Genomic DNA, 22,960 nt, shown 5'->3' on the forward strand with positions numbered 1-22,960 from the left:
CTTATGACGGTTTATTGACACCTATATAAAGCTTTGTAATCTCTCTTAAGAGAGTTGGTTTTTATTGAATAAGAAAAGAGGTTTCCCTCACATTGAAGTCTTCGAATTCTCTCTGTTTTACAAAGAATTCAAAGCACAAAACCTTGTTTCAAGATCCATTGATCCTTGAAACCTTGTTTTGCTATCTTACCGCTGCATTAACTTGTGTGTTTTGTAGTTGTAAGTAGCAAGTTGTAGATGCAAGCCGTAGACAAGTTGGAGAAAGATGAGGCCTTGAAAACATTTCCAACTTTTATTTTAGTATGGGGGGTGGACCAGACCCAATAAGGAAACTCTGAAAGCAGTACAATAATCACACAGACTTGGAAAATGAAAAGGATGTTTCTATTCAGAGGCGGAGAAGGCAACGAATAGCTTTGCCTTGGTGAAGCAGCTGCATGGCTTTGTTGATATCGTGGAATGGAAGCTGGTGAGAGATGAAGAGATCGAGATTGAGAAGACCTTGGAGGCATTGGGTGATGAGAAAGGGTAATTGGGTTTTGGGTTTGAAGCCTCCGAAAACAGAGGCGGTGATGGATCTGCCTTGGAAGAGCTCCATGGGATGGATAGGAAGAAGTTGTGGGCTTGCGTGAACGCCCAGCAACACTGTCACTCCCACTCCTGAGTTAGTAGACAGAAAGGCTTCTCTAAGTGCTTCTATGCTTCCCGCACACTCAAAGCTGCACTCCACTCCTCCCTCTGTTATCTCCCTTACTCTCTCATGAACTGCCTTGTCACTCTCCTTTGGATTTATGAATTCACTGATCCCTGCTTCTCTGCCTGTTCACACAGCAAGCACACTTCGTTTAGGAACATTTCTCTTTAACCTCTTTTAGACTGACATGCATGTTCATCTCCATACCTAATGGGAACTTGTCAGGGTTGACGTCGATCCCAATGATTTTAGAGGCTCCCCTGACTCTTGCACCTTCAGCCACCTTTTCCCCAATTATTAACAAGGCATTAAGAGTGAGAGTCTATGTGTAACCAATTCCATGGTGATACAACGAAGAGGAACCTGAACTTACGGCAAGTCCAACAGCGCCAAGTCCAAATATAGCGACGGTGGAGCCAGGTTGAATATCAGCCACATTCCATGCCGCACCGACTCCTTCATTCCATAAACACTTATCTCTTTCATTAAATAAGCAAACCACATATATCATGCATGTCATATATACAGTATACAGAGATGCAATTAACTAATTACCAGTGGAGACACCGCAGCTGAGGAGGCTTATCTTCTCCAGAGGAAACAGAGGGTTCACCTTGAGCACGCAAGCCGAGTCTATGACCGTGTACTCGGAGAAGGTGGATGTGTTGAGAAAATGGTAGATGGGTTTGTTGTCTTTGCTTGTGAAGAATTTGGTCTTTCCATCAATTACCATCACCTTCTTCATCGGATCTACTCGGAATCTCTCGCACAGATTGGCTTCGTCTTGCTTGCAGACTCTGCAATCTCCACACTCTCCTGTGAAAATAGGGAGCACATGATCTCCTGCCTTCATCTCTTCCACTCCTTCCCCTACGCTCTCCACTATTCTGTAATTTATCCATCAATTGAGGGATGAAAAATGAGATCCATACAGATTTTATTCGACTTACCCTGCCGCCTCATGGCCAAGGATTCGAGGGTTTAGGGTTTAGGGTTTAGGGTTTAGGGTTTAGGGTTTAGGGTTTAGGGTTTAGGGTTTAGGGTTTAGGGTTTAGGGTTTAGGGTTTAGGGTTTAGGACGCCAATGGCAGTATGATCGAAGAACTATGCACGATGGGTTTGCAAACACACATAGTTTTCTTTATGAGGGTAAGCGTATCACTTTATTACCATCTCAGACTGCTTCAGAGCCGCTAGTCATAAGTAAACCTGTTGAGTCTTCTCCGCTCCCAATTGAAACTACAAAACCAGCGTTGTTAGTTTCCAAGTCGCAGATTTTTGAAGAATTTCAAACAACAGACATAGTCTTTTTTCTGCTTCTCAAGCCGCAGATTTTGTCCTTAATTTCATACGCACCAACAGATTTTTATGGAGTTTTGACTGAATTTCAAGACGTGTTTCCTGATGAATTACCAGAGGGTCTACCACCATTAAGAGGTATTCAACATTGTATCGATCTAGCCTCTAACACGGTGTTGCCAAATCGACCACATTACCGTATGAGCCCTAAAGAACACGATGAACTGCGGAAACAAGTTGAAGATCTTTTGGCTAAGGGATATATTCGTGAGAGCTTAAGTCCTTGTGGAGTTCCCGCTTTGCTTATCCCCAAGAAGGATGGATCTTGGCGTATGTGTGTAGACAGCAGAGCGATTAACAAAATTACTATTCGCTACAGATTTCCTATCCCGCGTCTAGATGATCTCTTAGACCAAATTGGAGCAACCTCTATTTTTACAAAATTAGATCTTCGTAGCGGTTATCATCAGATCCGAATCAGACCGGGTGACGAGTGGAAAACAGCCTTTAAAACGCGAGAAGGATTGTTTGAGTGGCTTGTAATGCCTTTTGGGTTATCGAACGCTCCAAGTACGTTCATGCGAGTGATGAATGAAGCTTTGCGGCCATTTATTGGACGTTTTGTAGTTGTTTATTTCGATGATATACTCATCTTTAGTGCATCTCTGACCGAACATCTCACTCACCTACGTGACGTTTTACTTGTGTTGCGACGAGAGAAGTTGTTTGCTGCTACAAAAAAGTGTGTGTTTGGTGTTGAACAAGTGCTTTTTTTGGGCTACATTATCTCTTCACGAGGCTTAGAAGCGGATCCAACAAAGATTTCAGCTATACAATCATGGCCTACTCCTCGGACAGTGACTGATGTGCGTAGTTTCCATGGGCTAGCTTTATCACTTTAGCAGCATCATGGCACCGGTAACGGACTGTATGAAGTCAGACTCTTTTTGTTGGACCAAGGAAGCAGAGATGGCGTTTCAAGAAATCAAAACAAAGCTAACCTCTGCCCCGGTTCTTATCCTTCCCGATTTCAATATTGCTTTTGAATTACACTGTGATGCGTCTAAAGCAGGAATCGGAGCAGTCTTAAGTCAATCAAGTCGTCCAGTTGCTTTTTTTAGTGAAAAAATTGCAGGATCTCGTGAACGGTATAGTACTTACGATGTCGAGCTTTATGCCGTCGTACAAGCTGTTAAGCATTGGCGTCACTACCTCTTTCATCGCGAATTTGTTCTCTACACCGATCATGACGCTCTTAAACACATGGGCTCTCAAGATAAAGTCTCCGCAAGACATGCTTCTTGGTTTGCATATTTACAACAATTCTCTTTTGTTATTAAGCATACTGCTGGTACACTTAACAAGGTTGCTGATGCGTTGAGTAGAAGACATGTTCTGTTAACAACCTTACACGTCTCCGTCCCTGGACTTGTACCCAACTGATCCATTTTTTGGCAAAATTTGGAGAGATACGGAGCTGGGAATCGGTACTGTTTATGTGATTTATGATGGCTTTTTGTTTCGTGGTGCTCAATTATGCATTCCTGAGTGTAGTTTGAGGCTACATCTAATTCGTGAGCTTCATGGTGAAGGCCACATCGGAAGAGATCGTACGTTGAAATTGGTTAGATCTTCTTACTTTTGGCCCACGTTACGCCGAGATGTAGAACGGTTTATTGTGCGTTGTGGAATTTGTCAAGCAGCTAAGGGGAAAGCAACCAATTCTGGTTTATATCTTCCTCTCCCAATTCCCACACAGCCGTGGACAGACGTGAGTATGGATTTTGTGCTTGGTTTACCTAGAACGCAAAAAGGTAATGACTCGATCTTTGTCGTCGTTGATCGTTTCTCCAAGATGGTGCATTTTATTCCTTGTAAGAAGACGACAGATGCAATGCAAGTAGCTGTTTTGTTTTTTCGCGAGGTTTATAAGCTTCACGGCTTGCCTTTGTCTATTGTTTCGGATCGAGACTCGCGCTTTTTGAGTCACTTTTGGCGATCTCTTTGGCGACTTTTGCGCACAAAACTAGACATGAGTTCAGCCTATCACCCCCAAACGGATGGCCAAACTGAAGTTACTAACAGAGCTTTAGGCGATTTGTTGAGATGCTTAGTTGGAGATCATATCAAATCATGGGATTTGGTACTTTGTCAGGCTGAATTTGCTCATAACCGAGCTGTTAACCGTAGTACAGGTTTTAGTCCTTTTCAAGTGGTTTGTGGCTATTTACCTCGTTGTCCTGCGGATCTAGCTATTAGTCCAGATCGTACCCGTTTTCATGGTCGAGCTTGTGATTTTGTCGAAGAATTTGCTGCAATTCATGATCAAGTTCATTCTAATTTGGAAACAGCCACAACAAAGTATAAATCTGCAGTTGATTTGCATCGACGTGACGTTCAATTCAAGGTTGGAGATCTAGTGTGGGCTGTGCTAACCAAGGATCGTTTCAAGGCAGGAACTTACAACAAGCTCAAAGCAAGAAAGATCGGCCCTCTTGAGATATTGGAGAAGATTAATAACAATGCATATCGCCTCAAGCTTCCTCCACACATGAACACAGCCGACGTCTTTAATGTTAAGCATTTGGTCCCATTTGTAAGAAGACGACATGCTTCTTGGTTTGCATATTTACAACAATTCTCTTTTGTTATTAAGCATACTGCTGGTACACTTAACAAGGTTGCTGATGCGTTGTATCGTTTTAGAAGTTTTCCTTTATGTTTGAATTTTTCTTTTATGTTTAATTTCTATTTCTTTGAGCTCTGCAATTAGGTCTTAGAGTGTTTCTTATGACGGTTTATTGACACCTATATAAAGCTTTGTAATCTCTCTTAAGAGAGTTGGTTTTTATTGAATAAGAAAAGAGGTTTCCCTCACATTGAAGTCTTCGAATTCTCTCTGTTTTACAAAGAATTCAAAGCACAAAACCTTGTTTCAAGATCCATTGATCCTTGAAACCTTGTTTTGCTATCTTACCGCTGCATTAACTTGTGTGTTTTGTAGTTGTAAGTAGCAAGTTGTAGATGCAAGCCGTAGACAAGTTGGAGAAAGATGAGGCCTTGAAAACATTTCCAACTTTTATTTTAGTATGGGGGGTGGACCAGACCCAATAAGGAAACTCTGAAAGCAGTACAATAATCACACAGACTTGGAAAATGAAAAGGATGTTTCTATTCAGAGGCGGAGAAGGCAACGAATAGCTTTGCCTTGGTGAAGCAGCTGCATGGCTTTGTTGATATCGTGGAATGGAAGCTGGTGAGAGATGAAGAGATCGAGATTGAGAAGACCTTGGAGGCATTGGGTGATGAGAAAGGGTAATTGGGTTTTGGGTTTGAAGCCTCCGAAAACAGAGGCGGTGATGGATCTGCCTTGGAAGAGCTCCATGGGATGGATAGGAAGAAGCTGTGGGCTTGCGTGAACGCCCAGCAACACTGTCACTCCCACTCCTGAGTTAGTAGACAGAAAGGCTTCTCTAAGTGCTTCTATGCTTCCCGCACACTCAAAGCTGCACTCCACTCCTCCCTCTGTTATCTCCCTTACTCTCTCATGAACTGCCTTGTCACTCTCCTTTGGATTTATGAATTCACTGATCCCTGCTTCTCTGCCTGTTCACACAGCAAGCACACTTCGTTTAGGAACATTTCTCTTTAACCTCTTTTAGACTGACATGCATGTTCATCTCCATACCTAATGGGAACTTGTCAGGGTTGACGTCGATCCCAATGATTTTAGAGGCTCCCCTGACTCTTGCACCTTCAGCCACCTTTTCCCCAATTATTAACAAGGCATTAAGAGTGAGAGTCTATGTGTAACCAATTCCATGGTGATACAACGAAGAGGAACCTGAACTTACGGCAAGTCCAACAGCGCCAAGTCCAAATATAGCGACGGTGGAGCCAGGTTGAATATCAGCCACATTCCACGCCGCACCGACTCCTTCATTCCATAAACACTTATCTCTTTCATTAAATAAGCAAACCACATATATCATGCATGTCATATATACAGTATACAGAGATGCAATTAACTAATTACCAGTGGAGACACCGCAGCTGAGGAGGCTTATCTTCTCCAGAGGAAACAGAGGGTTCACCTTGAGCACGCAAGCCGAGTCTATGACCGTGTACTCGGAGAAGGTGGATGTGTTGAGAAAATGGTAGATGGGTTTGTTGTCTTTGCTTGTGAAGAATCTGGTCTTTCCATCGGTTACCATCACCTTCTTCATCGGATCTACTCGGAATCTCTCGCACAGATTGGCTTCGTCTTGCTTGCAGACTCTGCAATCTCCACACTCTCCTGTGAAAATAGGGAGCACATGATCTCCTGCCTTCATCTCTTCCACTCCTTCCCCTACGCTCTCCACTATCCTGTAATTTATCCATCAATTGAGGGATGAAAAATGAGATCCATACAGATTTTATTCGACTTACCCTGCCGCCTCATGGCCAAGGATTCGAGGGTATGCTCGCTGAGACTCGTTCTGACCAAAAGATAGAGAGATGAGATAGGAAGAATTGAAGAAATAATTGAAAGAAAGAACATGAAGAGTGAGTACCTCGCCTTTCCATGCGCTAAGATCAGTGTGACAGATGGAAGTGAAGAGGATTCGAAGTCTCACTTCCAATCTTTGAGGAGGATCCACTTTTACATCTTCCATCACTAGAGGTTCTCCAGCTCCCCATGCCACAGCAGCTGTTCAATATTCATCATTCACGCTCACTCATCATCATCTTTAAGTTAGCTTTACACATGCATATATACACAACAAATTACCTCTGCAAGTGATTACTTTGCCTTGTGTTTCCATATTATCTCTCCTTAGTTTATTATTGGCTTTGAAAGTTGAAACTGCATATATAGCAGAATGTCTCACCAGATATATATATTAAGGTCATAAATGTTAAACGGTAGGATCTAACTAAAAGTCTTCTCTTTTTTTCTTTTTCTTTTTTGTTAAACTCCAATACGGACTTTCCAGTTATACACTAACAAGACTTCAGACAAGAAGAGACGTCAATATTTTTCCGCAACTAAATGACAAGACATATCCAATCAAATTGTTATAATTGCATTTATTTTTATAAAAAATCTCTAATGAAGAAGATGGCATATGCATACACTAATCAACGATGCAATCCCAAGCTAATGTAATGCATGATGTGAGAGATAATAGTTGAATCAATGCATGTCGTAGAAAGATTTTCGACTCATCAATACTAATTGACAATAAGTGAACATTTATATATTAATATAAAATCATCTCTACTTCTAATATGAGATATTTTAACATGTCCATTTTAAATGGTGATTTTTTTTTGTTTATTCATCTCGTATCAAATTTTACCTTTTTAAGTAATACATATATAGGTTTATGTGTGAAATTATGATTTTTTAATTCAAAATTAATTAACAATGAGTGAAAGAAACAAACTTCTATCTTTTATAAATCGTCTCCATTTTTGATGTGATATTTTTAACAATATATGCATCTATTTTACTCTTTATATAGTAATACACTTGCACACACACACACAAAAGTTAAGTGAGTAAGAAATAGGTTAAGATATCCAACGTATTAAACCAGTTTATGTACATGCATATGGTAATCTTAATAGAGGAGGTAGACGGTTATGAGTTCGAGTTTAGGCAAAACGGAAGAGAATAATATGAATCTAACATCAAAAAAAAAAAAAGAGGGAAATGGTCCTGCATGGGGCCATATAGTCATTAAAAGTGTTCTTCGGGCTGACATAGTCCACGTTCCGTTTCAACTCCTTACGTATTTTTTTTTTCTCAGTTTTTCGAGTGATCCAATTTTGACCCATCCATTTCTCATTTAATTTTCGTTAAATTGCTTGTGGGCTATGGAATGTCCCATCTATTTAATGCTCGTGTTTTTCGTCTGTCTGCTCCATTCTGTAACAGATAATATTGAAAAAGAAGCATCTAATGTATGTATATATCTAACACACTTAATGTCACCAAAAGGCTCTATAACAGAGAAAAGTCCCCAACTTACAAACTGGACTTGCCCGCATGGCTCCATAATACTAGAGAAAAGTCTCCAAACTTACAAAGTAAATATCGTCTCATTTTGTACGTTCACACTTTTCAAATAATAATCTACAGTGCGGATGGATGGGAATGTATATAAGTTTTCAGATCCAACTTCAGATCTTGGTTATATATGTATGCCAAGGAATGATAAGACGTATGTAATAATCAAAAGAGTTTTTCACCTCTTTACTCAATAATAGAAATTTTACTCTACACTATAAAAGTATCCTTGTGAAAGGCACAATCGTTGCCTCGATACACGAGCTATTCTCTCTCGTGAAGGCGATTTTCTAGATCTAGATCTAGTTTCTCCGGTGAATCTGGTTTAATCGAAGGTGAAGGTTTCTCGAAGGTGGTCCAGGAGTGAGTCGTCTTATCTCTCCGACAACAGTGGCGTGGTGTCTCCTGCTGATGTGGATGTGGCTCTGGAAGGGCGGAGGAGGAGTGTTGATGCAGTTGCCTCTCGGTTAGGGACGCTGGGAGTTGTGTCGGTGCTCCTCAGGCTCAACCGCCGGCCCATATGCTGCGTCCACGGCGGAAGTTGGCGAGAGGTAAAGTGGGTTTTGTGTTGTGTTGACAGGTGGCTAGCGGAGGATCTTTGATCTTTGATGGCTGATGCGGGGGTCGGATTTAAAGGTACAGGGTGAGCCACCGTCCTTTAGATCCGCAGGATCGGGTGTGCCGACTGTCCGGATCGAGGCTTGACATCTCAGGGATTCTGGATTTTCACGGAGATGGAAGAGCGAGGATATCCCCAAGCGTGACGGGTTGCTAGGTCGGGATTCGTCGCCGTCGAACCGTCTCGTCGGAGACACTAACTTTCTGGGAGGTTTGTGGCGGGTTGGTTCATCGGAGGAAAAGGAGGGCTGTCGGAAACCGAAATCTTCCACCGGCAATCTTATTCCTCTGATGCGGCCACGAAGTTGTGAGCCTTGATTTCGCCAGATCTAAGGTTTGGTGTCTCTGCGAACGATGATCAACAGGGGCCGAGTCGTTCTGGTTTTTCCGGCGAATTTCCGACGTTCCTATTTTGTAACTGGATTTCTTTTTTTCGTTGTAGGCCTTGGTCCATGCCCATTTAGGAAGAAAATTTTAATAAAATTATTTAAAAAATAATAATAATAATAAATAAAATAAAATTATCCTTGCCAAAAAAAAATAACTTGTCAAACTTTTAAAACAAATTGCACATATTTAGTTTCAATGTCTCGTGTACACATCAACTCACATATGCCACAAAATCGTTATCCCATGATTGGTTTGAATCTCTTTTTATCAAGATTAGACTGGTAAATTGTGGTCCGTCTTAATTAAGGGGACGTATTGGGATGTACAAATATACTTGTTATTCACAATTGTATTTACTTAAGATCGTGTCTAGAAATTTTGTAAGTATATACACCTTGTAATTCTTTTGTGTGTCGCTAGCGACAGATCTAAGCGACTAAAAAAACTATTTTATTTTCAATTAAAATTTAAATCAGCAATCAAATTATATGTGAGACAGTTAGAACACTTCCATTGGGAGTGTCTCCATGAGACACTCATATTAAAAATAAATAAAAAATAAATAAAAAATAAATAAAAAATAATTTTTTAATCAAAAAAGCTGAGACACATTTCTCATTTGAGAAACTCTCTCTCTCAAACACATGTCACTCTTAGATTGGTTTAACAATTTCTTTTTAAATTCAATTACTCTAAGATCTTTAATATCAATTAAATAGTTTATAAGTTATTATTTTTTTTCTACAATTCATAAAATAAAATTATCTATATATCAAGCTCCATTATACAAAAGTTTAAACTATTTATTAATATTATTTTTAATTGATATTAGTTAAGGTTAATATAAATATAAATTAATATTTTTAGTTAATAAAATACTATAATATTAGAAAATAAATCTGAGATGAATAATCTGATATTTTGTCAACATTTTGATATTTTGGTAAATAATGTGTTATCTTTTGTCATTATTTACAAAATGTCCAATATAATTAAAATCTATTTGATAAAATGATGTGTAATTTTAATCATATTGTTTTACAAAATTTCTAATATAATTAAATGATATGTTTAAAATTTAATATTAATTTTTTATTAAAATATTAATTTTATGTACAATACCTTTGAATGACTATATTTAAAATATAATTTGATATGTTTAAAAATGTTATTGAAAAATTAAATTTAATATAAAAATATAAATATTATATTGATGAGACACCCATAGAGATATCTTACCAATGGAAGTAGAATTTTAGTGTGAGTTTCTCTAAATAAATTAAACAGAAAAATATTAATATTATATTGGTGAGACACTCTATTGGTGTCTACCATTGGAGATGCTCTTAAAAACGAAGAAAAGTTGCTCGCTGCGTCGGTTAAAATGGACGCCGGTTAATCTAGCGACAGCAGCGTCGTCAATAACAAAGAATCTGAAGAAAGAAAAAGAAGGGAAATTGGCAAAACTAACCAACAAAAAAACTTTAATTCAATAACTAACCTCTAACCCCCCTATTCACTCTCTTTCTCTCCCTATCTCTCTCTACCTTCTTTCTACAAAACTAATTTTTCTTTTTTTTGGTTATTCACCTAAATCACCCGAGAAAGAATTCTTTCACATCAAAAATTCAACGACAGAAAAAAAAAAAAAAAAAAAAAAAAAAAAAAAAGGATGTGAGTGTAATTTTCAGACGCTCAGATCTCTCGCTAGCGAAATACAAAAGCACAAGGCCTAAGTCACATCACGATTCCCATTTCATATATAGCAATGAAACTCATAAGATTATAATTACAAATTAGCATGTTTTCTTGTAATGCATTGTCATGTGCACATGGATCTTTATTTTCTAAACCAAAGATATATCAAGCATGTTTGTTTTGTGGTAAAACCAACATATTTTGGCGATAACATCTTGTTTCGATGGTAAATTCATGTTTATTTCATTGTTGCTACTTCTTCGACCAAATTTTAAAAATTTATGTGATCATTAGTCCCCAAAACTCATTGCAATGTGTTACCAAACTAACAACAACGGGATGAAAATCACAATTTCTCGTAATTGACATTGTAACAACAAATCCATCATGACCACATACCGACTACATTCGTGATGGATTTGTGGAAATTTTTTTACCAAAAACTGCTAGTTTTAGTACTAAAAATGTGTGGGCCATACGTTAGGGCATTTAAAACATTTTACTAAAATGGCCTTAAATTTAATAGCCAATGAGCCATTCATGCTGAATAATGAAGATATAAGTAGAAAATTGATACTATAAAATTGGTTTAAATATATTTGATAAATTGGTAAGTGGATCTTTGTAGAATTAGCTTCTGGCGCCAAAAATCCGACTTAGACGTCAAAATAGGGTCAGAGGCAAAGTTGGAAAGAGACTCCGACCGATATCTCTTCGTAGAAGTAGAACCTTGGACTTTTCTTTCTTTTGGACTAGTTATTTTAGGATTCAATAGGAGTAGAATGGACCCATTTACGCCTTTTCTTTTACTTATTCTCTTCTTCTTTTTTCTCTCTCTCTTCTCCCTTGGTCTAACATAATATGATTCGATGTATTCTTTTTTTTTTTTTTCTCGATGTATTCTTTATAGCCAAATTCTTTTTCCTTTTGGGATATCACAACTCAAAATGTTCCACTGACAATGGATCTCTGCTTCTGCCATGCTTTTAGGAATGAAGAAACGAAAGTATAATTAAGATATATATAAAGATTAAATTACACCAAAAAATATATATAGATTAAAATGATTTTTTTGTACAACAATATTAAAATGAGTGGCTTTATATAATTGAGTATGTTTATGGTCACTTGAAGTTAATTTCTTATATGTTTTTTTTGTTAATGTTAGATTTATTATATATCCATCACCAAAGAACAAAATAAATTAACACTAATTAATAGCATGTCTCCAAAAGAAAAAGTTACTAAAAAAGAAAGCTATAGGCTATATAGCAGTATTAAAAATAATGAAAAGCAAAGAAGATTCCACCGCATTTTCCTTTGATGTTCACATAGTTTTTATCTTTTTAGAGTTTAAATAAGAAGAATTATAGGGGAATCTCTTAGTCACTCACCGTCACTGACCTTTATAATTAGACTATAGAGAGAGAGAGCATGGAGTAGGCAAGAAGAGCACACAAACCAAGCATGGGAAACTGTTTATTCGGAGGGTTAGGCGACGAAGAGGAAGACTTATTAATCAAAGTCATAAAATCCGACGGTGGAGTTCTTGAGTTCTACTCCCCCGTCACCGCGGGCTACGTCTCCCACGAATTCTCAGGCCATGCTCTTTTCTCGGCTCTTGATCTCCTCTGGAAACCCCTGCCTCACGACCACCTCCTCGTGCCCGGTCAGTCCTACTATCTCTTTCCCAATATTGTCTCCGACGAGTTGAAGACTTTTGTGGGAAGCTGCCACGTGAGATCCAACAGCGAGTCCTTGCCAGCGATAACTCCGTACAGAATGTCTCTGGATTACAACCACAGGGTGTTGAAGAGATCATACACGGACGTTTTCTCAAGAAACAACCACACAAGGACCCGACAGAAGGAGAAGAAGACGAGGAGGAGACGTACGATCAGCAAAGGTGGAATTTGGAAAGTGAAGCTGATCATAAACACTGAAGAGCTGTTACAGATTCTGTCTGAAGATGGAAGAACAAATGAGCTAATAGAGAGTGTGAGAGCCGTGGCCAAGGGTGAAAACGTCGTAACATCGAGCATCACAAGTGGTTCGTCCGAGAATGTCTTCTCGGTGGTACATACCTAGATTTTTATTTCTGGTAGATTTTAATTCCCTATATTTAAATGTGTGGTTAATGTTATAAGAGCATCAGCAGTGCGGCACTCAAGAAGATAGATGTGAGGCAAATTAAATTAGTAAAATAAAGTTAGAGAGGAGAGAGGAGAGATGAGGAACAGAGGAAAGATGAAAAATTGTTTTCATCGAAGGAACAGAGAGGAGAGATGAAAACAATTTTTTAATATAAAAAAAATCAGAACTAACCAAACAAAGACACCTGCCCCTCACACTCGGTTGTAAACTAACACTCGCATACGCATTCCAAGTGCACTGTTCTCTTACTTTTGAATATTTTAATACTCACACCCATACACAAAGTTTACCATTGTGTATGCTCTAACTTATAAGTAACGAAGTCTGTTATCTTGCACCAATTGATTGCGTCATTTTCGAAACTAATATCTTTTTTTTTTTACTCCAAAGACTCCATATATAGAGTACTAATAAGTTCAAACCAATTGTTCAAAGTTAATCCTCTAATTCATTATATAGGATGTTTTAGATATTTTCTTTTCCAAAAGTTTTACAAATTTCATAAACTTAGGCGATGCATGAGAATAATTTGAATATATTTTATCAAAATTATATATTTTACTCCCATCCTACATAAAATTTGATTGAATTATGATCTTATTTATATATTTTTGTTGGTTAATAAATTTAATATTTTCTAAATAGTGTCGCTATAACTGCTCAATCATATTAAATTATGATTAGATTATTTTAAAGCTTTAAATATTATAAAGAAAGTATTAACCAAAAAATGTTCCAATTTATTTAGTCTCTACAACGACTTAGAAATTGAAATTTACATTTGGAGGGAGATTGGAATAATAAAATGGAAGATGAATCATAAAATTTGACAATGCATTATAAATATATTTGAGGGGCTTTTGAATTAACATTTGGAGGGAGATCCTATACTAATATTTGGAAAGTACATCCTAAGGATCATAACGTTGATTTTGTAAGAAATTACAATATATACCATTAGAGAATTCTAATCATAATCATTTTATTCCATGTCATTAATATATATTAACGGGTCAACGGGTCAAACGGATTTAAAGATATTAAAAGATTTTGTTTATATAATTCATATAATTCAAAAAAAATATTTCTTCAAACGATTACACAATTAATATAATTCGAAAATGTTGTATACTAATCTATCATTCGAAAATGTTATTGAAAATGTTATATAGTAATCCATTATTCGAACATGTTATCAAAAATGTTATTGAAAATTTTAATGAAAATGATATATCATTGAAAACATTTTATATCAATCGAATTTATAAAAAAATGTTATTTTGAATTATCTTACTCATATAGTTCGAAAATGTTATTGAAAATGTTATATACTTGTTGGGGTCGGATTTCATCCCATAGCACCGAGCCGAACTTCGAACGCCTCAGGGAACTTCTGAAGACACCTCGGCGCAAACTGCCATTCACCTCGGGTCAGGCTGCCATTCACCTCGGGTCAGACTGCCATTCACCTCGGGTCAGGCTGCCATTCACCTCGGGTCAGACCGCCATTCACCTCGGGTCAGGCTGCCATTCACCTCGGGTCACTGCATTGGTTGCCTCGGGGAACACCCGTAGTCTGCTCGGGGTCCGTCAGCAAGCTTGTGAACCCGAGCCGGCTCCCTTCAAGTGCCCGAGCCGGTTCACTCCGAGGAACCGAGCCGGTTCGTGTCAAGACCCCCGAGTTGGCTCTTTCTGTAAACCCGAGCCGCTTTCCCTCGGGAACCTGGACCGTGCCTCTCTTGTCCCCGAGCCGGTTGCACAAGTTCCCCGAGGCGAAGTCTTCATCATCGCCCGAAGCAAAGACTTAGTAAATACTCTTCTTTAAAGGTATCATTTCCAAGCAAGTTATCATTTCCGAAAAAGAAGGATCATTTCCGATAAACTCGGAAATGATAAGGAAGAATCGCGAAGGATCAACTCAAATCAGGAAATCTTCCGAAAACTCCGAAGAATAAGGAAATTGTCCTAATCCGCGATATTCTGGCCGACTTCAAGATAAATAGAAATCTTCCGAGAATATCGCTGGAGAGGCGGTTTATCATCCCTATATAAAGAGATTCAAGGCTCAAAGGAAAGGGGAGGCAATATCGCTCTAGAATTTACACTACGCAAAGCTCTCACAGCACAAACATCTTTTTCCTTTTACGATCAAACTCTTGTACGATCAAAGTCAACTTTTTCTTAATAATATCAAGAATACCATCTTTGGTTACAAATCGTTTCTGTTGTTCTTTGAGAATTCACGATTATCGTATCCCTAAAATAAAACCCTAGACAAATCTCGATTGTGTTAGTTTCGACTTCCACAGTTTGGCGCCGTCTGTGGGGATACTTTAGAATTCTCTTACCCTAAGACTCAGAACTCGATTACTGAAAAGGACGATGAACGAAGATGGTCGTCAGACACCACCAGCTGGAGGAGGGATCCCGAACCCTCAGAATCCTCAAGCCGATCCGACGATCTTAGCGACTCTAGCCGAACTGAAAGACCTGATGGTTAAATTCCAGAAGAAAGCTGACGATCAAGAGAAAGCTAACAAAACCTTGACGCAGCGAGTCGACGAAATCGCAACTCGTGGGCAACCAAAAACAACGCGTTTCCAGACTCGGGCGCCACGAGCTCGGAGGGATTTACCTGGCATCAACCCAACAAGACTCACGTTCGCGACACCAACCGGCAACACCAGAGTCGCAACCCGAGCCGACCCTGCCAGACGTGAGAACCAAGATGATCCCACCGAGCCAGACGCAGTGGATTTAACGGACGAACCAGATGATCTGCAAGATGAGCGTACCCGAGCCGGAGCTAACTCAGCCGAGCGAACAGATCTCACTGACGATGAAGAAACTGAGGAAAACATAAGGTGGGCCGAAGAATCTGAAAGAGAGGACGAGCTAAGCAAGATCCGAGCCTCCCTAGCCAAGGCGGAAGCTGATATGAAGCTCGTCAAAACCCAGATACATAGCGTTTCGTCCTCCGCACCGAACATCGACCAAATTTTGGAAGAATCTCGGAACACACCTTTCACCAAAAGAATTTCCGAAACGACGATGTCCAATCTGGGAAAGTTCAAGATCGACTCTTACAACGGATCAACCGATCCAAAGTGCCACATTAAATCGTTCGTGATATCTGTGGCCCGAGCCAGGTTCAAACCCAGGGAAAAGGATGCAGGGCTGTGCCTACTGTTCGTAGAACACCTCAAAGGACCCGCATTAGAGTGGTTTTCAAAATTAGAACGAAACTCGATTGATAGTTTCGACGAGCTGTCGACATTGTTCCTCAAACAATACTCCGTGCTCATCGACCCCGGAACTTCCGACGCGGATCTATGGTCCTTGTCTCAACAGCCCACCGAGCCATTAAGGGATTTCCTCAAGACCTTCAAATCGACGCTAGCCAAGGTCGAAGGAATTACAGATGTAGCAGCTCTCTCGGCTTTGAAGAAAGCTCTCTGGTACAAGTCAGAATTCAGGAAAGAGCTGAACCTGTCTAAACCAACAACAATTCGCGACGCGCTGCATCGAGCCTCGGATTTCGTCGCCCACGAAGAAGAAATGGCGCTACTAGCAAAGAGGCACGAGCCAACAAAACAGGCGTCCCGAACCGAGAAAAACGAGAAAGCCCAAGCGACACCTCCGGTCCAGAAGAAATCGCGTGAGAGCGGTACGTATACGCATCACGAAGGGCGTAATTTCTCAGGATACCATAGCTACTAGATTGACACGCCCCGAGGCCGTGGCCGCGGCAGAGGCCGAGGCCGTGGGCGAGGAAGAGAGTCCTTCACTTGGACGAGGGATTAGCCACCGAGCAACGATCAAGAATATTGCGAACACCACAAAATTTTCGGCCATCATACCTCGAGATGCCGAAGCCTCGGAGCCAAGTTAGCAACCAAATTCCTAGCTGGAGAGCTCGGGACAAACGTTACTCTTAAGGACCTCGAGCCAGAGCCAGAGCCCGAGCAGACCAACCAGGGAAGAGATCCCGAACCTAGGAACCAGGAGTCTTAGAAAAGAACCCGAGGGACGGAAGACGAAGACCGAGATGGTACGCGGCAGAAGGTTTTTACCATAATGGGTGGATCGCCATACTGTCCTGACACCGTAGCGGCAATCAAAGCTTATCAGCGCCGAGCCGAGACGCCTAGCAACTGGACAAGACGCTTCGATCGACCTAACGACGTGATCACATTCGAAGAAAGCGAGACAAACGGGCTCGACATGCCTCATAACGATCCAATCGTCGTCACATTAGCGATAGGTGACCATGATGTTTACCGAGTATTAATTGACACCGGCAGCATCATCGACGTAATCTTTCGCGAAACGCTCCAACAAATGAACATCGACATGTCACAGGTGATTCCGACCCCGAGGCCTGTCCTCGGATTTTCAGGGGAAACTTTGATGACGCTTGGAACCATCCAACTACCAGTCCGAGCCGGCGGGGTAACAAAGATAGTCAACTTCTCAGTCACCGATCGACCTACCATCTACAACGTCATAATGGGAACTTCGTGGTTAAACCTAATGCGAGCTGTCGCATCGACATATCATCTGTGTGTCAAATTCCCGACCCCCAATGGCGTGAAAACGATCCGGGGCAGTCAGAAAAATTCTCGGATGTGTTTCATGGCAGCACACAAACTCCGAAACCCTGTCACTGAAGTGAGGGCTGAAACGGATCACAAGAAATCAAAACTTGGCCGGAGTGAAGAGAAGGCTATATCTAAACAGTTATAGCAATTACAGATCGAGGAGGCGCGCAAGGAGAAGAAGCCTACCTCGGATCCTGTAATCTCCATTAGCCTCGACGACGAACGGCCCGAACGATGCGTGGAAATTGGCAGCGACTTAACCGAGGAGATCAAGACCGAGCTCATCTCATTCCTCAAAGAGAACATCGACACCTTCGCCTGGTCGGCCGAAGATCTACCTGGAGTAAGCATCGACGTAATCTGCCACGAGCTGAATGTTGACCCATCTTTCAAGCCCATCAAGCAGAAGCGAAGAAAATTGGGTCGGGATCGCGCAGATGCAGTGAACGCTGAAGTAGAAAAGCTCCTGAAGATCGGCTCGATCTCTGAAGCAAGATATCCGGACTGGTTAGCAAATCCTGTCGTGGTTAAAAAGAAGAACGGCAAGTGGAGAGTCTGCGTCGATTTCACCGATCTGAACAAAGCTTGCCCTAAAGACAGTTTTCCGCTCCCACATATCGATCGTTTAGTGGAAGCAACCGCGGGAAATAAGTTGCTATCATTCATGGATGCTTTCGCAGGATACAATCAGATTCTCATGCACCCCGACGATCATGAGAAGACAGCATTCATCACAGACCGAGGTATCTACTGTTACAAAGTCATGCCCTTCGGACTCAAGAACGCTGGCGCGACGTATCAACGGCTCGTCAACAGGATGTTCTCCGAACAGCTCGGGAAGACGATGGAAGTTTATATCGACGACATGTTAGTCAAGTCCCTTGAAGAAAACGATCACATAGCCCATCTACGCGACTGTTTCCGTCAGCTCAACAAGCACAACATGAAGCTTAACCCGGCAAAATGTCGTTTCGCGGTAAAGTCGGGAGAATTCTTGGGATATCTCGTAACTCACCGAGGCATCGAAGCAAACCCGAAGCAAATCGATGCTCTACTGAACATGCCCTCACCACAGAACAAGCACGAAGTCCAACGTCTCACCGGGAGAGTCGCAGCCTTGAACCGATTCATCTCGCGGTCCACTGACAAATGCCTTGCTTTCTACGATACTCTGCGCGGGAACAAGAAATTCGAATGGACCGATCGCTGCGAAGAAGCTTTCCAGGAACTGAAGAAGTATTTGGCCAATCCACCGGTGTTAGCGAAACCGGTCCCGGGCGAGCCATTATTCCTGTACATCGCAGTTTCTGATACGGCTATAAGTGGAGTCATAGTCAGGGAAGACAGAGGGGAGCAGAAGCCGATATTTTATGTCTCGCAAACTTTCACCGACGCGGAAACACGCTACCCGCAAACTGAAAAGCTCGCCCTCGCCGTAGTAATGTCAGCTCGGAAGCTACGGCCATATTTCCAGTCTCACTCAATTGTCGTCATGGCGCCCGTATCACTCCGAACCGTCCTGCACAGTCCGAGCCAATCGGGACGTTTGGCCAAATGGGCGGTAGAACTCAGCGAGTACGACATCGAATACAGAAACAAAACATGCGCGAAATCTCAAGTCTTGGCCGATTTCATCATCGAGCTGCCAACAGAGAACGTCCGAAAAGAGTCATCCAACGCTGTTTGGATCCTCCACGTCGACGGCTCATCCTCAAAACAAGGTTCTGGCGTCGGAATCCGCCTCGCATCACCAGAGGGTGAAATCCTTGAACAATCCTTTCGGCTAAATTTCGACGCGACTAACAACGTGGCTGAGTACGAAGCACTGATAGCAGGACTTAAGCTGGCTCGAGGACTCAAGATCAACAAGCTGCGAGCCTTTTGCGACTCCCAGCTCGTGGCTAATCAATTCAATGGAGAATACGCGGCTCGCGACGAACGAATGGAAGCGTATCTTGCTCTCACGCAAGACTTGGCAAAACAGTTCGGAGAGTTTGAGTTAACCAGAATCCCACGAGGTGAGAACACATCGGCCGATGCCTTAGCGGCTCTAGCTTCAACCTCAGACCCAAATCTGAAGAGGATCATACCGGTTGAGTTCATCGAAAAGCCGAGCATTGAAGATAATAGCAAAGATCAGGTTCTAACAGCTCGGGAGACAGAAGAACCGGAAGAAATGGACATCGAACAGCTAGACCAGCAAACTACGGACGCAACCGAGCCCGAATACGGAAGCGATGCCAAATGGATCGGAGCCATCCGAAGCTACATCGCCGATGGAGAAGTTCCTACTGAAAAGTGGGCAGCTCGGAAGCTTAAGGCCAAAGCGGCTCGGTATTCTCTGATCGACGGAGAGCTCTTTAAATGGCGATTTTCTGGCCCCCTCCTTATCTGTGTCGAAGGAAATGAAGCCCGGAGAGCCATGGAAGAAGTGCACGGCGGATCTTGTGGAAACCATTCTGGCGGAAGAGCCCTGGCTATAAAGATCAAACGCCACGGATATTTTTGGCCGACGATGGTTAAGGACTGCGAGAAGTTTTCTCAACGATGTGATAAATGCCAGAGGCACGCACCAACCATTCATCAACCCGCCGAGCTCCTCTCTTCCATCACTTCGCCTTATCCATTCATGCGATGGTCCATGGACATCATCGGACCTCTACACAACTCCAAGCAGAAGAAACTTGTCCTCGTACTGACAGACTACTTCTCCAAATGGATCGAGGCGGACTCTTACGCCAGCATCAAAGACGCGCAGGTCGAGAACTTCGTCTGGAAGAACATCATATGCCGCCATGGGATACCTTACGAGATCGTCACAGACAACGGATCGTAGTTTATTTCGGCTCGGTTCGAAGGATTCTGCGAGAAATGGGGAATTCGCCTCAGCAAGTCTACGCCTCGGTATCCTCAGGCAAAATGGACAGGCCGAGGCGGCAAACAAGACGATTCTCGACGGAATAAAAAAGCGCCTCGACGCAAAGAAAGGCCGCTGGGCCGACGAATAGGAAGGAGTATTATGGTCACACAGAACCACACCGCGGCGGGCTACGGGAGAAACACCTTTCGCCCTTGTCTACGGCACGGAGTGTGTAATTCCCACCGAAGCCGAGATCCCGGACTAAGAAGACGTTTTCTCCCCGAGCAGGAAAATTCAAACACTCAGATGATGCTGGACGAGCTGGACTTAATCGACGAAAGAAGAGATTCGGCTTTGATTCGTATGCAGAATTATCAGAATGCAACGGCTCGGTACTATAATTCTCACGTTAAGCATTGCCGTTTCCACGAAGGAGATCTTGTACTGCGCAAAGTTTTCCAGAATACCGCCGAACAGAACGCAGGTAAGCTCGGCACGAATTGGGAAGGACCTTACACGATCGCAAAGGTAATCCGTCCCGGTGTCTACGAACTCGTCAACATGAACGGCAAAGCGGTACCTAGATCCTGGAATGCAATGCATCTAAGGAAATATTACCGCTAAAAAACCTAAGGTACGCATGTACTCGAACTACGGGGTGACTTGATCCCTGAAAAGGGTACGTAGGCAGCTCGTCCTCGGACGAGTTCAGCTACCCCCCCCTAATTAAAAAAGGGGGGGAGTGGGTCCGTATACATATATACTCCCATTAAATTTTTTCAAATTCTCTAAGTTTTTACCCTTCGGATTATCAATCTTATCCACCTCGGAGATTTTAAACGGTTATCTTATCGACCTATAAAGCTAAAAAGTTCGTTCGGACGATGGCCACGTCCTCGGACAGAAAAGGCTCTTTTCACCTCCTCGGTTACAGCGCGCTATATAAACAGTCGAGACGATTCGGTCGGAGATATCTTGCCATAAAGGAATTGTCTTCAGAAAACCCAGTTGACTTCGACACTGGTACCCCAGTTCGCTTTTAAGCACTGGTATCGACTATATCAGCTTGGGTCGCAACCGATAAAGATTAGTCCCATATGACCAAAACCCAGTTACCTTAACACTGGTAAACGATCCTTTTCACTTTCAGTTCGGAAGTTAAAACGGTTCGGGAGAAGTTAACTTTTTGTGGTCTCACTCACAAAAACCCAGTTATCTCAACACTGGTTCGCTATTCCGAAAGTTAACTTCTACTCATTCTTACCAAAACCCAATTACGTTGACATCGGTGTATAATTCAGTTCGGAGGTTAAAACGTTCGAATTGACACTGACGCACGATTCTTTTCGTTTTCGGCTCGGAAGTTAATACTATTGGGAAGAAATAACTTCTCGCCGGGCATGTCATAAACCCAGTTACTCAACACTGGTATCGGATTCAAGGAACATGCATTCAGATGGATAAAGCCGTCCAGGCATGAGTTTTACAAAAGAAATAAAAAAAAAAAAAACAAAAGAAAAAGGAGACAAGAGACGCCTCGGGCTTATTCGTCTCGCTCCTCGGCATGTGCTGCCGCGGGATCCAGAAACGTTCCTGCTTGATCGATAACCCCGATTTCGGTCGCGTCGCCTTCCACCGACCTATTCCCGAGGCTATCATGAGCGGAGTCGGGTGATACCGGAGGAACTTTCAAAGTTCCGAGCAGTTCAACCGCAAGCCGAGAATACTCCGCTTCAGCATCCCCGAACTCTTCTTTCCATGCCTCTACCTCTTTCTTCTCGTCCTCGATCGACTTGCCCCCTTCGAGCTCGGCAATCAGCTCGGCGTTTGCTTTGGCCTGGGAGAAGTACATGTAACGGTCGGCAACTTGGTCAAACTGTTCCAGTTTCGCCTCGATCGTCCCGATCTGTTTGGCGAACTCTTCAGTGACCGCCCTTTTCGCAGCTTTCCTGGCTCGGGCTACCTCGACCTCCCGAAGAGACTTCTCCTCGGCGAGCAGGCGTTTGAGACGCTCAACCTCTGCTTCGGTTTTTTGCCGAATTCGAGCATTCTCCTCGGCCTCTTTCCGCCTCGCCTCTTGCTCAGCTGCGACAAGGGCCTCCGCACTTTCTTTCGCTGTAGCCGCCTCGGCTATTCTCCTCTCCGATTCTGCACGGGCTATTTCAAACTGCTCGTTGGCAGCTTCGTGCTGACGGTTCATGGATTCGTAAGAACGAACCAGCGTGTTCATTGAGGAGAAAGCCTGAGGATAAAATGACATGTTAGGAACGGAAAAGAACTCCGAAACAAGAGGTTCAACAAAAATCATTACCTTCAGAAAGTTGGCCGAAGTCTCGGCGTATCTCTCCGCCTCGGCCAGATTCTCAGGGGCCGTCAACAACGGCCATGCACACGAAGCAACAAGGTTGGCCGAAGCCACCTTGTCCTTGTAAATCGGTCGAGAGCTGCCGTGGTCGCTCTTCGACCTTTTCCTCCTATCGGTAGAGTGTTCGCCCCGAGGACGCTTTCCTTTAGACTTGGCCTGTCTACCAGCAGCCAAGCCAACCACAACCTCGGTATGTTCGACCTCGGGAGCTTGAACTCCACTGT

The 22,960-nt window shown here is 42.3% G+C and overlaps 3 protein-coding genes across 3 annotated transcripts; 1 reads left to right on the plus strand and 2 right to left on the minus strand.

Annotated features, from left to right (window-relative positions):
- Positions 1-266: 266 nt before the first annotated feature.
- LOC9322396 (alcohol dehydrogenase-like 4) lies at positions 267-1,669 on the minus strand. The gene is made up of 5 exons (XM_021010004.1): positions 1,645-1,669; positions 1,250-1,576; positions 1,068-1,150; positions 902-977; positions 267-819 (listed from the first exon to the last, which is right to left on the minus strand). The coding sequence occupies exons 1-5, from the start codon at positions 1,655-1,657 to the stop codon at positions 389-391; spliced, it is 930 nt and encodes a 309-aa protein (XP_020865663.1). The 5' UTR covers positions 1,658-1,669; the 3' UTR covers positions 267-388.
- A 3,138-nt stretch (positions 1,670-4,807) lies between these two features.
- On the minus strand, positions 4,808-6,878 carry LOC9323929 (alcohol dehydrogenase-like 4). The gene is made up of 7 exons (XM_021035995.1): positions 6,767-6,878; positions 6,549-6,685; positions 6,424-6,473; positions 6,029-6,360; positions 5,847-5,929; positions 5,681-5,756; positions 4,808-5,598 (listed from the first exon to the last, which is right to left on the minus strand). Exons 1-7 carry the CDS (start codon positions 6,798-6,800, stop codon positions 5,168-5,170), a joined length of 1,143 nt encoding a protein of 380 aa, XP_020891654.1. The 5' UTR covers positions 6,801-6,878; the 3' UTR covers positions 4,808-5,167.
- Positions 6,879-11,824: 4,946 nt separating this feature from the next.
- Positions 11,825-13,178, plus strand: LOC9323930. Its single transcript, XM_021034054.1, has one exon. It carries the CDS (start codon positions 12,224-12,226, stop codon positions 12,842-12,844), a length of 621 nt encoding a protein of 206 aa, XP_020889713.1. The 5' UTR covers positions 11,825-12,223; the 3' UTR covers positions 12,845-13,178.
- Positions 13,179-22,960: the final 9,782 nt, after the last annotated feature.

This window comes from Arabidopsis lyrata (genome assembly GCF_000004255.2).
Source record: "Arabidopsis lyrata subsp. lyrata unplaced genomic scaffold ARALYscaffold_2, whole genome shotgun sequence".
In the NCBI taxonomy this organism is placed as follows: domain Eukaryota; kingdom Viridiplantae; phylum Streptophyta; class Magnoliopsida; order Brassicales; family Brassicaceae; genus Arabidopsis; species Arabidopsis lyrata.